Consider the following 15,628-nt stretch of genomic DNA (forward strand, 5'->3'; position numbering starts at 1 on the left):
GAGTATAACTTCGTATACTATAGCATCAAATATAGTAAAACAATGTAAAACCATTTAAGAGAATGACAGCATTACAGGGTATTTATAGTCAACTAACATAAAATGAACAATGGTTTCTGTATAATCTCCTTGTCTTTAAAAGTTTTTGCTTATACTATCGTACATAATAAAATCCAATAAGATACAACCTGTTTAGACCAAAGGAGACAGAAGAACAAAAGCTTGATGAGACTTCAAAACAAGATGATACTAAATCAGTATTACCTATTAAGACATCATTTTCTCCAAAATAGCTGTTCCTATCATCCAATCTTCTCTGCCTCTTTTCTGTTGAGCTCTTTTTCTGTCATTAGTTGTCAGTTTGTCTTCTTCATTTTGTTTTCTGCTCCATTCATTGTGGCCTCTCTGCCACTATTTCTGGATTCTTTGTATTTTTCTTTTTTAGAATATCCTGCAGTATTCTCTGTAGAGTTGAATTGGTGGTTGCATATTCCCCTAGTTCCTCTTTATCCTGGAAGCACCTTGTTTTTCCATCAATTTCCAGGGATAGTTGTGCAGGATATATCAATCTTGGCTGGAGATTATTATCTTTCAAAGTTTGAATTATTTCCCCCCACGTTCTTCGTGATTTGATGGTTTGGGCAGAGAAATCTGCTGTAATTCTGATGGGTGTTCCCTTGTAAGTGGTCTGTTTCTTGTCTCTGACAGCTTTTAATATTCTGTTCTTGTATTGAATTTCTGGAATTTTTATTATTATATGCCTGGGTGTTGCTCTGTTTGGGTTGTAGGTGGCTGGGGTCCTGTATGTCTCATACATCTGAGTATCTTTACCTTTTGCTAAATTAGGAAAACTCTCCTGGATTATTTCTGTGAGTAGCTTTTGTAGCTCATTTGTTTGTGTCCCTATTTATTCTTTTAGGTTCTTAATTCTTAAGTTATGGATCCTCTTATCATCTTCTAGTCTTTGTATTATTGCTGTTTGTTTCTTTGTTACTTTTAAGAAGTTTTTCATTTCATTCTCCCATATTACAAATCTGCCCTCCAGTTCAGATAGTCTGTCCTTAGTTTCTTTCAAGCTGTTATGCCAGTTTTCGATAGAGTTTTTAGTTTCCTGGTAGTCTCTTTGAACCTGCTTCACGTATTCTATGCTTTCTCTATTTTCTCCATCAAACAATTCTCCCCTCTTTTTCTGTTCTTCCATTCCACCATCTGTTTTTTCTTGGGTGGTGCTTAGCATTTCTCTAGCTATTCTGCTTATTTCTAGCTTCAGGTCATTAATAACTTCATTACTGAACTGATCTATGAGGCTCTAGATGGCACTTTATGTCTATTGGTGCGGTGTCCGCTATTGCCTGTTTCTCAGGATTGGGGGCCGAGGAGCCTTTCTTGTTGCTGCCTCTTCCCATATTCTTTGTTCCTTATATAGGCAAGCGTATATAGGAGGCCCAGCTTCCCTCCCTGTCAGCCACAGCCTGATTGAATTGCGCTGGCTAGGTGTTCCCGCCCACCGCAGCACACCAAGAAGTTGCAGATCAGGCAGCCTATGCGGGGCCTGCCCCTCCAGGCCACCCTCAGGTTCTGGGATCTGGGCTGTGCTAACCTACTGGGTCGCTGCCAGCAGTGTCATGTAGGCCAGGCACTTCTCACTAATCCCGCTTGAGAGGGGGATACGTGGCTGAAGTTGCTGCAGCGCCCTGCTCCTGCAAGTCTGCCCAGTCCCAGAATGTCTTCTGCTGGGGTCTCATTAAACTGTGGAAGAGTGTCAGTTTCTCTCACTCACCTCACGGCAAGTCAATGCACAGCTCCCCGCCCGTCCTGTTTTCGACTCCGTTCGCCGATTCCCAATTCCCGTTCTCAGGTCTCTCTCCCTGCCAAGCTGATGTAGATGTAGCCGCCGCGCGGCGGGAAACCCAAATTGCGGCTTCCAATGGTGCGGGCTCCAGCCTCCACACTGAGGCCCCTCTGTTCCTGTTCTAGCACCAGGACTGCATTCCAAGTTGGTTTCTCTCAGCCCAGTTCGTTCCTGGGTCAGCAGAACATATCTCCACCTGCTTATGACTCCTTATTCCGCACTATTCCTGAATTCTAAGCTGAGTCTTTCAGAGAGCCTCCGTAGCTGCTGTTATCTGTCCGCCATGTTCTCCTGGAAGTCTGCCTTGCCTTTTTAATTCTCCAGTCTAGGATGTGAACCTTCAGCAACGAGGAACTCCTTTTCCAGGCTGAAACACTTGGTACCGTCATCCTGTCAATACTCCTGACCCTCAACACAATGTCCCCAACTAGTAAACAGACTTGTCCTCCTCTCCTAACAACATAAAGACGAGAATGAAAGGATTCTGCCCTAGTATAAATTACTGGACATTATGGCAGTGGTCTAACATGGTGGAAGGTAAAGCAAAAACAATTATCCTGATGACCACTTCCTCCTCCTCCTCCTCCTCCACCTCCTCCACCACCCCAATGACAACTTCATCTTTCCTGTCCCGTGTGCACAAAGAGAATTCCAGTCAGTTCCTTGCACATCATCAGTGCCTTCCCCAAGTGCTGCTTCTGGTCAAAGATCATGAGACCTCCTGCCATGTGTGTCTCAGAAGAAAAATAGCCTACCCCACGAATGGTGTGCTCCTTCCACGTCCTCAATAAAGGACAGTTTCTTTCCTTCTGCTCTATTGCACTGGAAAACTCTAACAGACATCTGAGATGAACACACACTTCTCAGATGAAGAAGTACAAACACCAAATGAAAAAACATTCATCACTGGTCACTGAGATTCCATCTCACTCCAGAAGAATAACTATTATCAAGAAATCAGTAACACATGCTAGAGGGGCCATGGGGGAAAAGGAACACTTCTCCACTGTTGGTGGGAACAGAGACTGGTGCAGCCACTCTGGAAATCAGAGGAAAATTTGCTAAAAAAATTAGGACTCGAGTTTCCATTTGATCCAGATATTATTATTCTGGTTATTTTCCTAAAAGAACTGCAATCATTGTACTGCAGTGATATATGCACACCTGTGTTTTTAGGAGCACAATTTCAATAGCTAAATCTTGGGAACAACCCAAGTGCCTATCAACTGGTGAATGGATTAAGATTTGGGTTCTTTATTTGATGGAGTACTACTCTGCTATAAAGAAGGATATGCTCAAGACATTTTTAGGAAAATGGCTACAGCTTGAGACCATATACTTGATGAATAAAACTGGACACACATGTAAATACTGCATTGTTTCTCTGGTGTGAGAAACCAAAAGTGTAAATAAAGATCAAAATGTATAATAGATATTAGATAGAAAATGTTCAAATTGGGAGGGGAGGGGAGTGGGAACATTAAAAAAATGAGAAAAGAAGGAAAACATGGAAACAAAACTTTTGTAAATGGGGAAAAGAGGGGTTAAAGAGAGGGTAGAGGAATGGGAAAAACAAGTTATATCACGTACAAGTACAAATTCTCTATGATGAATGTGATCATTATGTATACCTAAAATGTATCAATAAAATCTGAGGAAAAAGAGAAGAAAAAGTTATCACTGGTAAGTAGTTATTGAAAACTATGTAAAAATGCTTTGTAACTTATAAAGGACTGTCTAAACCTAACATTGCCTTTGAGTCTTTTTCTTCAGTATTCAAAGTCTTTCATGGGAAATGTGATTTTGCATCCAAGAAATGAAAGCAAATAGTTTTTAAAGAATAAAAGGTATTTACTGACATAATTTTCCCTGGTAAGCTACAGGAATTCATTTACGTTTTTTAAAATGTTTTTGTGTGACTGGGGATTGAACCCAGAGACTTGTGCACACAAGGTGAGAACATTCCTAGCCACCATTTACTTTTAATTCCAGGTACCAGGACTGTCAGGTACTAGCCCTTTATCAGTAATTTATACTAGGGCAGAAATTACTTAGAAGATTTGTGGGGAGGGATATACAAACTTGTACATTTTAACAATATGTAATTTTTAAAGTATTTTATTTGAACTATAAGTAGTTCAAGACTAATTTTTTGTTAGTTTTTCTTGTAGAATCACATCCATTTTATTTGTTTTTTTAGCCAAAAACAAAACAAAACAAAACAAAACAAAACAAAACAAAACCCAAACAAACCAAAGCTAGGTTCCACTCCTAACAGCGGAACATGTTACTCTCCTTATCCTGTAACAGGTTCGGTGACAAAGGAGAACCACGCCAGGGGTTCGAGGGGTCTGAAGGCCATGGACTTTCAGTCTGCCCCTGTTGCTAGATTAGGTTTTAGGGCATATTTATATAGAAGTACTTCAAAGTTAGTGCACAAGATCCTGCTTGAACACGATGAGGAGCCTTCTTTATGGTGACGCGTTTGCGTCTTTTTGTACTTTCTGGCATACTTTTAACCTTGCATGTTGCCAGCTGCCTTGACTTCGACAGGCTAGCCCGGGACCACAGTCACAGCGCTGGAAGATCTCAGGGGCTTGCGCAGTATCTTTATGGCCTCTCCTAGAGCAGAGCTGTCCCTCTAACAGGACTGGTTTACAGATCTTAGTCCAAAAATGACGAGCGCAGCAAAGACCAGGGCCACAGTCGGAAGTTCTAAGACAGCTTTCTCCTTCTTGTCCTGTAACAAGATTAAGGTAGGCTCAGTGACAAAGGAGAGAAACACACCGGGGGCTGCTCCTGAAATGAGGCCAGGGGTAGAGGACTGAAGGCTAAGGTAAAAATGAAGACAGCCCGCGGCCCTTAGAGATAGGCCTCATGCTGAAATCATTAAGGAAGTGGAAATTCCAGCCCCACATAACAGGATTTGTCCTTCTTATGAAGTTAAAACATTCATCAAGGAAAGACGGAATTTCCAGTCTTGAGAAATGAAAATAATGTCACCTGGCAACAATTTATTAAATGGAGTTTATGGTCCTACAAAGAGACACATTTACTTGTAAGAGGCCAGTTCACTGGACTGGAATTTGAAACAATTTAGTTTAAAAAAAAGAAAAAGAAGAAAACGTTGTACAAAGCTGAATAGTTAATGCATCTGTTTCTCTATTTTGTATCCCAAGGATCTAGGAAAGAAAACTGTGATTTGCCGAATTACAGCTAATAGATAGTGCACAGCGTGCGCGTGTAAAATTGAGCTTAACAGTAAAAGAGCTCCCGGCTTCGCGGTGCGCTGTCGGGTGATTCCCTGTTCTCCTGGCGGGCAGCGCGCACGGTGATCCCGCACTGGCTCGCGGACCTCACACAGTATGCACTCCCGCGGTGTCGGGTGAAGAGAAGTGGGTCTCCGCCTATTTTAGGAGGCGGAGTGGAGAACGTTTTCCCTGAAGTGCCGCACACGCTGCCCTTACCCTTGACGCTCTGTGGTTTCTTGGCGTTTGGCTTCCTCCTGGGTTTGTTCTCCTCCACTGGGAGCTCAGTGGGTCCCGCGGCGTCCAGGCCCCCTGGCGGGTCAGTCCTGCTTTCCAGCCCCGGGGCTGCGTCTTCCCCGGGAGCGCACGCATCTGTGGCACAGGCGGACGGACCCGTTAGACCTTCGGAGCAGCGCTGTTCGTCTGCCACACCTCTGCCTTCTCTAGTGACCGTGGTTTCCGGGACGTGCACTGGCTACTCACGGGCTCACCGAAGCGAAGAGGGCCACCAGAGGGAGTAAGTGCCAGAAGCCCACGGTTATGCGTCAAGGGAAGGAGATGCGGAGGTGCGCGCGCTCGGAAGGGACCCGCCAGCCCTTGCCCTCCCCGAACCCGAGCCGCTCACCGTTGGCGCAGCGCGCCCCGGGGCAGCACGAGGCTCCAGGCCGGCACGGCCTCCAAGGCCCGCGGCAGGCCGCGCAGAAGCGCTGCTCCCCGCGCGGCGCTACACAGACCTTCCGGGGGCCGCAGTCCTCGTCCGCCACGCACGGCGGGCCCTGCGGAGAGGAGCGGGGAGCGCTGCAGCCGCGGTGGGTAGGGCGGCTGGGCGGCGCTCTGCACCGCCCACCAGGCTTCTCTGCGGAGACGCCCGCCGGCTCCGATCCCCAAGCAGCTTTGAAAGCTTTCGTTTCCTTTCCTCCGTTCTCACGGAAAAGGGACGAAAAGGGCTTCCCGCGCGTCCCGCGGAGGCCGTCACCCCGGGGCTGTGCACACCCCGGGATCGCGCTGCCTTCCGCCTGCCCGCCCTGGCGGCGGAGCTCCCGCCTCCCTCCCACGCCTCCTCTGCACCGGGTGTCTGCACCCGCGGTCCCCGCACGCCGCGCGCCTGGGGGCGCTGCGGTATCCGCGGTTCCTGCGACTGCCCCGAGGCGCCGTGCTGCCCCGCGCGGAAGCGCGCACTCGGGGGTTCGCGGGCTGCGAGGCCGATCAGACGGTGACACCCACTTCACGTCGTGGAGAATGTCCGGCAACCGCCGTGGCTAGGCGGCACCTGCCAGACCTTCCCAACTGTGGCTCAGTCCCGGGTTGCGGACAGGCAGAGCCACGCCCCTGGAGGCCGCCCTGCCCCCCTGCAGAGCGCGTGGACGCCGAGGACCCGGTCCGGGCTGGGGGCGTCCGGGCCCCGCGCCCAGCGACTGGCTGCGTCAGCCTATACCGACCTTGCGCGCGCCCTGCGCGTCCGCAGCACTTTTGATGCCGTTGAAGTCCAGGACCAGGGCGGCCAGCGGCGCGCAGAGCTCGCCGAGTCCCAGAACGGCCAGCAGCAAAGCCCCGAAGCCCCGCATGTCCCCGCCTGCTGCTGCCGCCGGGCCGCGACACTTATAGCGCGGGCTCGGCCCCCGCCTGCTTCCGTCCGGGCTGCACGCGGGCCCCGACACGTCCCCGGATGCGTTTGATCGATGGTTCAAAACAGGCGCGGGGGAGGCATGGGACGCCGCGAATCCCGGATCGCGCTCAGAGTGGCCTTGGGGCGGCGGGGATCAAAGGCCACGCTCACCGTGTTCGCCGTGCAGACACCGGGGGTCGGCCCCGCGCCTCCCCACGGGCGGACTGCGAGGAGCTGGGCTTGCTGTACGAGGACCTTACGGGGTGTACGGAAATCTCGTCCAGACGCAGGGGAGGACCGCAGAAAACCTGTTTTAGACAAAGGGGTACTATTCAGTAGGACCATTGAATTCATTTCAGGAGCAACAGATTTAGTTTGTGCGCATGGTGCTACATTCAGTGCTGCAGGTCTTTAAGTCTTTAGCTGATTCTACATCTCCAATTCCTGGATTTGGGGAAGGCGCTGGGTTGGAACTCAGGATGCCAAGTAAGTGCCTTATCAATCCTAGTGTGTATATTCAAAAACTTCTGCTCCAGCCCCTTGTTTGGTCTGACATTTATTAATTTGTTTGAGTGTCTGTGGGTTTCTGGGACAGGGTGTTGTTATGTTGCCCGTGGCCTTGAACTCTTGGGCTCAAGTAATCTTCCTGCCTCAGCCTCCTGAGTAGCTAGGATTAAAGGCATGCACTCCTGCAGTGGGCTGTCTGGTTACTTTTACCCCAGCAGGCTGATAACAGAAGTCAAGGAATTTGCTTCAGAGTTTTAATCCCTTTTAAAATTGTTTTGTCTTCATTGTTCCCAGTGTAGACTCGTGGGTATGAAGGGTGCGAAGTTTTATTTAATATCTAGGAAGGCAGATTTCCCCTTCCCTAAGTGCAGTCTTCATCTACTGGGTCTTCCTGCAGGACAAGCTGACATGGGTCCACTGTCCTGTGCCTGGACATTTTGAGTAAGAAGAACAACCCTAGTTTTCTTTTTGGGGCTGCTGGGGATGGAACTCCAAGACATGCACACACTAGACAAGCGCTGAGCCTCAATCAGCCTCTGCCCCTGGCTGCAGAGCCCTGGGGGCCCTCCGTGTTTCTTAGGGATCCTGTCCTCTGGCTGCAGGGGGCGCTCTTTCTCCCACACCACTGTTTTTGTCACCTGCCTTGGCATCCCTGAGGCCCCTCACTGCCATGAGCCTGCTGGGTGGGGCTGTTGTGAATTTGTTTCAGAGTTAAACAGTTAGGACCCAGGATAAAGGCGAGAGTCTAGGTCCTCTGCAATGCTGGCTTCTCTGCTTCCTGTTGCCTAACTGGACACAGTCTGTCTGGGAGCCACGGCCTCCACAGGAGTTGTGAGCAGCAGGGCTTGTGTGTGGGGGGTGCTGTGACAGGGCAGTACTCCGTGCTAGAACTGGAGTATAAAATGCTGAGCCTCTAGAGTCTAGACAAGACATTTATAGGTAGATAACTTCCATGTATTGTGAGGAGCACTGAAATAAAGCTATAAAAGGTATCAACACAGAGGAGGGCATGGTTCATTCTGAAGAAATAATAAAGGAGAGTTAATATTTGAGCTGTGATTTGTGAAATGAATAGGAGTTTGCTAGGTTGAGAAGCATGGGTTGGTATTCTGCCAGGCTTAGAGGGCAGGGAGATACATGTGGGTTCCAATGAGAGATTCTGTGTGGCAGAGTCAATGATAGGAAGATGAGATGAGCGGAACTGAGAAAAACCTGGCACACCAGGCCGAGAAAATTGGACTTTATTCTCTATGCAATGGAAACTCATTGGAGCTGTCAGAGCAGGAAAATGGCAGGTGACTTTCTAAGAGAATTAAACTGTTGGCAGTGGGGAACCAGGGTCACGGCAGGTGACTCAGGAGATGTCCCATCACAAGCCATGGTGACACCGTAATGGTGAGAGCCAGGTGTGGGATTGGTGGTCCAGGATGCGTGGCTGATGGGGTGGAGGTGGATATGATAATTCTCACTGGGTAAGAGGGGGTGGCACCAACCAGAGTCCCAGCTGGAGATTGGGTGCAGGGAGCAGGGTGCCACATGCCTCAAGAAGAGTCACTGCACAAGTGCTGGACTGCAGTGAGGAGATGCATGGAAGATACCTGCACTGCACCTCCCCAACCAGGGTGCCATGTCAGGAGGAGCAGCACCCTACAGCCCCTCCACCTCATGTCTTGTGCATCGGAGACCTTGTGGGCTTTGGAGCTGGCAGGCTGGCCCTGGTCACGCACCTATCTGCCTGTTCTGGTGCCCACAAAGTTCCAGTTGTGCATATGTCAGTCCCTGAAACTGACGCCAGGCTCCACGAGGGCAGGGCCACTCACATCCTTGCTTCCGTGGTGCCTGGCATGTGGTGAGAGCCCTGCAGGGTTTTATGTGACACATGAATGCTGACTGTGTTGATGGGGTGAGGCAGCTTGCTCCAGGCCACAGTCTCTTCAGCTGCAAAGCTGGTCATACCTTGCAATCTGGTCCACTTCCCATTACCGTGACAAGCACCAGAGGTGACCAGTGTGAAAGCAGAAAGGGTTACTTGGGCTTGAGTTTTGTTGGTGGTCCCTTGGTGATGTGCCTGTGTCAAGGTAGAACAGCGTGGCGGGAATAGGTGGCAGAGGGGGCTGCTCAGCTCACAGCAGCTGGGAAGCGAAGAGAGTGACAGGAAGGATGGGGGTTTCGTGAACTTGGATGCCCAGCAACCGTGGACCCCAACAGGGCCCCCACTGACACTTGCTGAATACAGTTTGTCAAGGCCCAGTTCCCCCTAAGCTGAAGCCTCATTTTCAAAGATGACCATTTCAACCCCTAAAAGGCAGGGACCTTAGAGGACAGCAGGTGCAGACACTAACTGTGACTTGGAAAGGGACTCTGGATATTTTTCAAACCCACTGTGACTGGCTGCCAGACAGTAGTCACCGTGCTCCTCTGTTGGTATCTCCAGCCTGAAGCTGCATCTCAGTTATTTGGGGCAGAGATGCAGTGGGGGCAGTGCAGAGGAGAACAGGGAGGGCTGGGGCAGGAAGAGGAAAGCTTTAAAAATGTTTCTGCTTAAAAAGGATCAGCTTGGTGGTGTATGTCTGTAATCCCAGCACTGCTGGAGGCTGGGGCAGGAGGATTGCAAGTTTTCAGTACAGGCTAGGAAGTTTAGCCATACCCTGTCTAAAACAGTGAAAAAGAAAAAAAAAAAAAAAAGATCTAGAGATACAGGTCATTGCAAAAGCCCTTAGTTTACTCCCAAGGATTGAAAAACAAACAAACAAAAAACCAAATAAAAACTCCCTCAAAACCCAGAAAACAGTATCTTTTTCTTCTCTGCTCTTTGGTCTCTGCTTCCAGGCTGCCGTGAGGTGAGCGGCTCCTTTCCACAGCTTCCTGCCATGATGCTCCCCCTCACCACTGCCATCCATGCCTGTGAAGGGTTTGCAGGACCACTCAGCAAGGCCCCCTGCAGGACGGGCACCTCCTGTGCTAATGTCACTGCAAGGTTCTGCTTCCATACTGGGACAAAGGGAGTCCTCTGGGCTGTTCTGGCCACCAGGCCACCACATTGGTGCCCCTGGCAGGAATTAGTTGAAAAACTCAAACTGATCCTCCTAGATTTGTAATGAACACTTGGACCAAAGGAACCCTAAAACTGAGTGCTGTTGAGTAAGCCTAGAGGAAGTGAAAATCCTCAAAAGAAATTTCTGTAGATGCAGTTGGTTTTGTGTGTCTGAGCCTACCCCAAAGGCTCCCTGACCCAGAGAGGACTGCCAGCTGGGGTCTGTGAGCTGCACCTGTAGGCTCCCCTTCCAGCTGCTGCCCTGCAGTCAGAGGCAGTGTGTTGGAACTGATGATTTATGTTCATTTGTGAGTGAGGGGAAATCTTTGTTTGTTATGGTTCTTGTTTCAAAACCAGTTTTATTTCCATAAATTTTGCTTTTCTTAGAAGAAAAATCAAAGTAACTGAAATAAACAGGTCTTTGGCAGACTCTCACAGGAAATGCTGAATACAGTCAGAGAGGAGAGAGGCACACTGATGGGGCAGACCACAGGGTACAATCCCCAAGCCCTTGGAAGCAAACTGCCGACTCCTTAGTTGGGGTCAAGGAGGAAAAGGAAGCCTCCGTGTGCCTAGGTAATGTCCATGGCCTCCAGAACAGGGAAACTAACGCCAGTCTGTCTCACTGTCTTAGTTTCTTTTCTCTCTCATTGTTGAGCCAAAATACGTGATGCCCAAAGTTAGGGAAGGGAAGGTTTCTTTCTTTCAGGTTGGAAGTTTCAGGCCATACTCAGCTCCAAGGCAAAATGACATGGCTGAGGGACAGCAGTTCATGGCCACCCCTATAGCAAAGCACTAACCGGGCAAAAGAGAGAAAGATATGCCTTCATCCCTCCATTACCCTGTGTGCTGGCTCCACTCCTGGGCAGCTGTAGTATTCACACCATCAATTGGAGCACTAGACAACAAACCAATCACCAACGCTAGATGTGGCTGTGTCCATGATTGCATGAAGTTTGGTGGTGGTGGTGGGGTGCTTCTGAACATAAACCGTAACACCAACTGTGTCACTTCAGCAGGGCCCAACACCTTCAGCCTCAGCATTTTCTGTCCCTATGCTGTCCAGCTCTGAAATACACTTTTCAGACCAGGCCAGGACCCCGGTCTTTCCTTCAGGAGGTCCTTCTTGTCTGTCTAACACAGAATTAGGTGCCACTTCTTGTGACTTTGTAAGTCCTGGCACCTGCCCCCATGACAACCTCGCCCCAGGCACTTCTCTGTTCTTGCTTCTCTGAGTGGACCCCAAACCATCTGGGGATGACACTCATGTTCCCCAGGGGCAAGAAGAGGAGAGGCCACCACAGTGGTTAGTGCTGCTCTCCTGTGGTAGGAAGGAGGTGGCAAACTGGGAAGGGGGCACTGTCCGAGTGCATGGCTCAGTGTTGGAGCTGCCAGATTCTGTGCCAGGTGTCCTAGAACCAACATCCCAGTGCATGTCAGTGGCAGTCTACAGGCCATGTGGCCATGTACATAAAGCTTTTGTCTTGGGGTACCAGGGATGGAATCTGGAGTGCTCTAGTGCCAAGCTGTGTTCCCAGCTGGGTTTAATTTTTTTTAATTTTAATACTGGACCTTGCTAAATGGGCCACTAATTTGTGATTCTCCTGCCTCAGCTTCCCAAGTAGTTGGAACTGCAGATGTGCTCCACCATATGAAATTGAAATATCAACTGGGCAAGCAAAATGTTTCCCTGAGTTCACTTTGATGCACTGTCTTTATTGTAATATCAGGCCAGAGGCAGAGCCACTCACAGGAGAGAAACCTGCTCAACCAAGTAAGCCCATTCTTCTCCAGGAGTCTCTCTCCCATGGGTACTTGTATCTCCCAGGCTTTCCTGCTTGTCTCACTTCTCTCCTCTTAAATTTTTCTCTTCCTTTTGTATCCCTGTAGATAACCCCATGTATTCTTTCCCTTTTAATTCAAAATGCTTTCTGGGATTGTATGATATTGTGACATTTTGAGCCCAAGGGGTGCAGAAAGCTGAGGTTAGCTCTGCCCTGCGGTGCTGGGCTGCAATGGTGGCCCCTGCAGAGCCTGTCATCAAGGGTCTGCGGGGACCCAGACCAAGGCCACAAGTGGCCCTGAAACAGCAAAGGCAGGAGCACTATAGAGGAGGGAAAGGAAAGTAGACACACCAACACCTGTGTGGGGCCTGGGGCAGGGGTGGACGTTATAAGTGCTCTAGCAACCCGGTGTCAATAATGACCCAAGAAAGATAAGCCTTCCGGTCGGTCGGCAGCCTCTTCCCCAGAGAGGGAACGAATTCTGCCATGTCTGGCCTGGACACTGATATAGCCCGAGCAAGGTCTGTTTTTTCCCCTCAAAAGTAAGGGGTGAATCGAATTACCCCAAAAGTCCCAAACTGCCTTAAGTGCTAGTTCTGATCAAGTTTTTCTTGTTTGTTTTGCTTTTCTGTGGTGCTGGGAAGGGACTTGGGTTTGTGCTTGCCAGGTGGGCACGCTACTATGGAGCTGTGCCTTCTGTAGCTGTCACTGAGATGGTCTCAGGACAGTCGCAGAGCCTGGTATCCAATGCTTGATCCTGCTTGCCAAGGCCTCTGAATGGCTGGGCCCTCATGCCTGCCCTGGCCCAGCTGGGCCTCTGCACACTTCACACCCTGCGGGATGAAGTTCCTGGCTTGCCTTCCCCACTGTGGGCATCTCCAGGGCGCAGCCTCTTCTGAGAGCCACCCCAGCTGTCCAGGAGTATCCAAACCTCCCCAGAACTTTGACCAAAGCAAGCTGTGACTGAAGCTTCCTTCTGGTGGGCCCCAGCGGATGGGTCGGGAGTTTACTTTTGTGGATTTCCGCTTTAAAAACGAGGACACCGAGGCTCAGAGGGGTAAAGTAACCTGCTCCCGGCCAGAGGGCCGCTGTGCTTCGCCTGGGATTGCTTCCCTAGCAGCAGCGCAAATGCGGGGGAGGGGGGAGGGGATAGCGGGGAAGCGCCCGCAGCACCCACTCAGAGTGCTGTGGATGGCGCGGGGAGGAGAAGGGAGGGTAAGGGGGAGAGGTTGTGGGGTGCGGGGCTTGGGGCCGCCTTCTGGCCGGCTGGTCCGAATCTCAGGTCTGGGTCTCAGTTCGAGTCCCGGTCCCGGCTCTGCGGGGTAGGCAAGGCCGTCCCTGGCGCGTCCCACCCATCACCCTGCTCCTCGGCACGCCTTCGGCCGGCCCCGCCTCGCCCCAGGGTGCTGGTGACTGGCCAGGGCGGAGGGTGGACTGGCGGTCCAGGGGCTTCTGGCGGGAATTCCCGGCCTGCGTCCCCCTCCGCGGAAGTCGGTGCTGGCTCACCCTGAAAGGCGCAAATAACGCCCCAAACCTTAGAAATTCTGGAAAATGCAGAAAAGTTCAAATAAGAAAACTAAAAATCATACACTCTGACTTGAAAGAAATACCGTCAGACATCGGCAAAATCTCCTCAGCTCCTGTGTGCGCGCGGGGGAGGTGGGGCACCAGAACACAGGGCACTGCGTCCCAAGCGCCCACCCGCCCTCCGCAGCAAGCCTGAGCTACTGACTCAGCAATAGCCTCGAGGTTTAGGCCCCCACCATGCTCTGCACCACCCTACCCCGCCCCCAGCCCCAGTCCCCAGCTCCATCAGTGGCATACACTGGCGTGCCTCCGTTCCTTCCTTCTCTCCCATCCTTGTTATTTGGGTATTGAACCTAGAGCCTTGCCAGTGAGCTACACCAGCCCTTATCAACTTTGAGAAAGGGACTTAAGTCGTCCAGCGAGGACTTGAACTTGCAACCCTCCTGCTTCAGCCTCCCAGACTGCTGAGATTACCTAAGGGCACCACCACAGCCAGCTCCCCTCTCGTTGAAGTTACCACACAGGTGCAGTCACAAATGGAATTCTTTGTTTCCTCCTCCTCTTTCTTTTGCACTGAGCCTCCTCCCCCATCACCACATATCACAAGGCAGTGCAAAACCACAACTCAAGACACAGGTGTGTTGTAGTTTATTTAGGGAATCTTCTAAATGTTGGGCATTTGATTACTTTTTATATTTTCTGCTTTAAATCACTGAGGTTATTCAAGATAAATCTTTTCGTTGAGACGAGACCCTCAGCATGGATTTGTGCAGCCCTCAGTACCATGGCCAGTAGGAGCACTGTGCCTGGGGATTCAGCAATGTTCATTCCCTCTCTTAGGCTTCCACCAGGTCTGTCTTTTAAAAGGCGGAGACCACAGCAGCCTTGCACCCTCCACAGACCTGCCGTCCCCATACCTGAGGAGGCAGGCAGTGGGAGAAGGCATGGGAGAGCGGCTAACAAGTCAGCCTTCCTTGCTCCCTGTCCTGCTGGCCCTGCCCAGTTAGCAGAATCCAGATTAACACTGTCCATCTCGATGCCACATGAGAGCTGTGGCCATTTCCCCACCTACAGTGTGATCTAAACCCTTCAGATGTGTAGAAAGGACTTTCTCCACCCAAACCCTAGCATTGTGGTATTCCGATTCTCCAAAATTGATAGAATTTTAGAACTTTATAACAGGATGGGGACTTTAAACTTTCCATTAACGGCATTTGCTAAGTGTTTGCTATCCTCAGGGCACTATGCTCAGAGCCAGGATATCAGAAGCATCCCAGAGTGTTAGCCCTGCAGGTCAGCAGGACAGGACTCAGGCTACCCACTCAATTACATCCATATTGCCTTTTTGCCAGAAAAATCTTAGAGATTAAAAGAGCAGCTGAGAGCAGCAGCTCCACTGTGAAGATTTGGTAGCTGACGGCCTCAAGTGGAAGCACAGAGGAGTCTACAATCAGTGGTGGTATTTCTTAAGGAAAAAGAGCCATTGCTTGTTTTCAAAAATTCCAGAATTCCGAGGACCTTGAGACCCCCAATTTCCCAAGCAGCTAGTGACATCTTTGAAAGGAAGAGGGCATCACGAGGAGACAGCAAAGCAAGGACAGTGGTAACAGCACCTTCTGACCCTGGAGGAGGCCTAGTGGCATCTCAGGAGAGCTAGAGGACCAGGAGGGGGCTCCTAGAGAAAGAGCTGGGGAGTTTGGCAGAAGGTTCCTTGATCTGGATTTATGGTCATGCTCTCATGAGCAGAGATAAATCACACCCTTCTGGCAAGAACACTGTCTGTGCTCTCCGCATGGCATGGGTCCCTTTATTCCTGGCGGTGTGACGTTGATCGCTTGGTACAGGTGAGTTCCTTGATGTGACAGGTCCTTGCCACAGAATACTGTCAGCCATCCCTTGGCCGCAATCCTTTATTACAGTGATGGTTCCAGAGTGGTGCCGTCTCTCTTTACACATTTCTCCTAAATGGATTAAGTTAGAGGTATTTTCCGCTAAAGATCTTTCCATCTCTTTTTCTCTTTTCATATTATCACCTCGTTCTAACTGCATGATCTCGAATAAACCGCTTAC

The 15,628-nt window shown here is 50.2% G+C and overlaps 1 protein-coding gene across 1 annotated transcript; it reads right to left on the minus strand.

Moving 5' to 3' along the window:
• Positions 1-3,954: 3,954 nt before the first annotated feature.
• Dkk4 (dickkopf WNT signaling pathway inhibitor 4) lies at positions 3,955-6,899 on the minus strand. The gene is made up of 4 exons (XM_023562843.2): positions 6,540-6,899; positions 5,726-5,876; positions 5,320-5,472; positions 3,955-4,592 (listed from the first exon to the last, which is right to left on the minus strand). The coding sequence occupies exons 1-4, from the start codon at positions 6,663-6,665 to the stop codon at positions 4,324-4,326; spliced, it is 699 nt and encodes a 232-aa protein (XP_023418611.2). The 5' UTR covers positions 6,666-6,899; the 3' UTR covers positions 3,955-4,323.
• Between the last annotated feature and the right edge of the window lie 8,729 nt (positions 6,900-15,628).

The sequence above is a fragment of the Cavia porcellus genome, unplaced genomic scaffold (assembly GCF_034190915.1).
Source record: "Cavia porcellus strain 051 isolate PalLab524CR breed Dunkin Hartley unplaced genomic scaffold, mCavPor4.1 scaffold_29, whole genome shotgun sequence".
Classification (NCBI taxonomy): domain Eukaryota; kingdom Metazoa; phylum Chordata; class Mammalia; order Rodentia; family Caviidae; genus Cavia; species Cavia porcellus.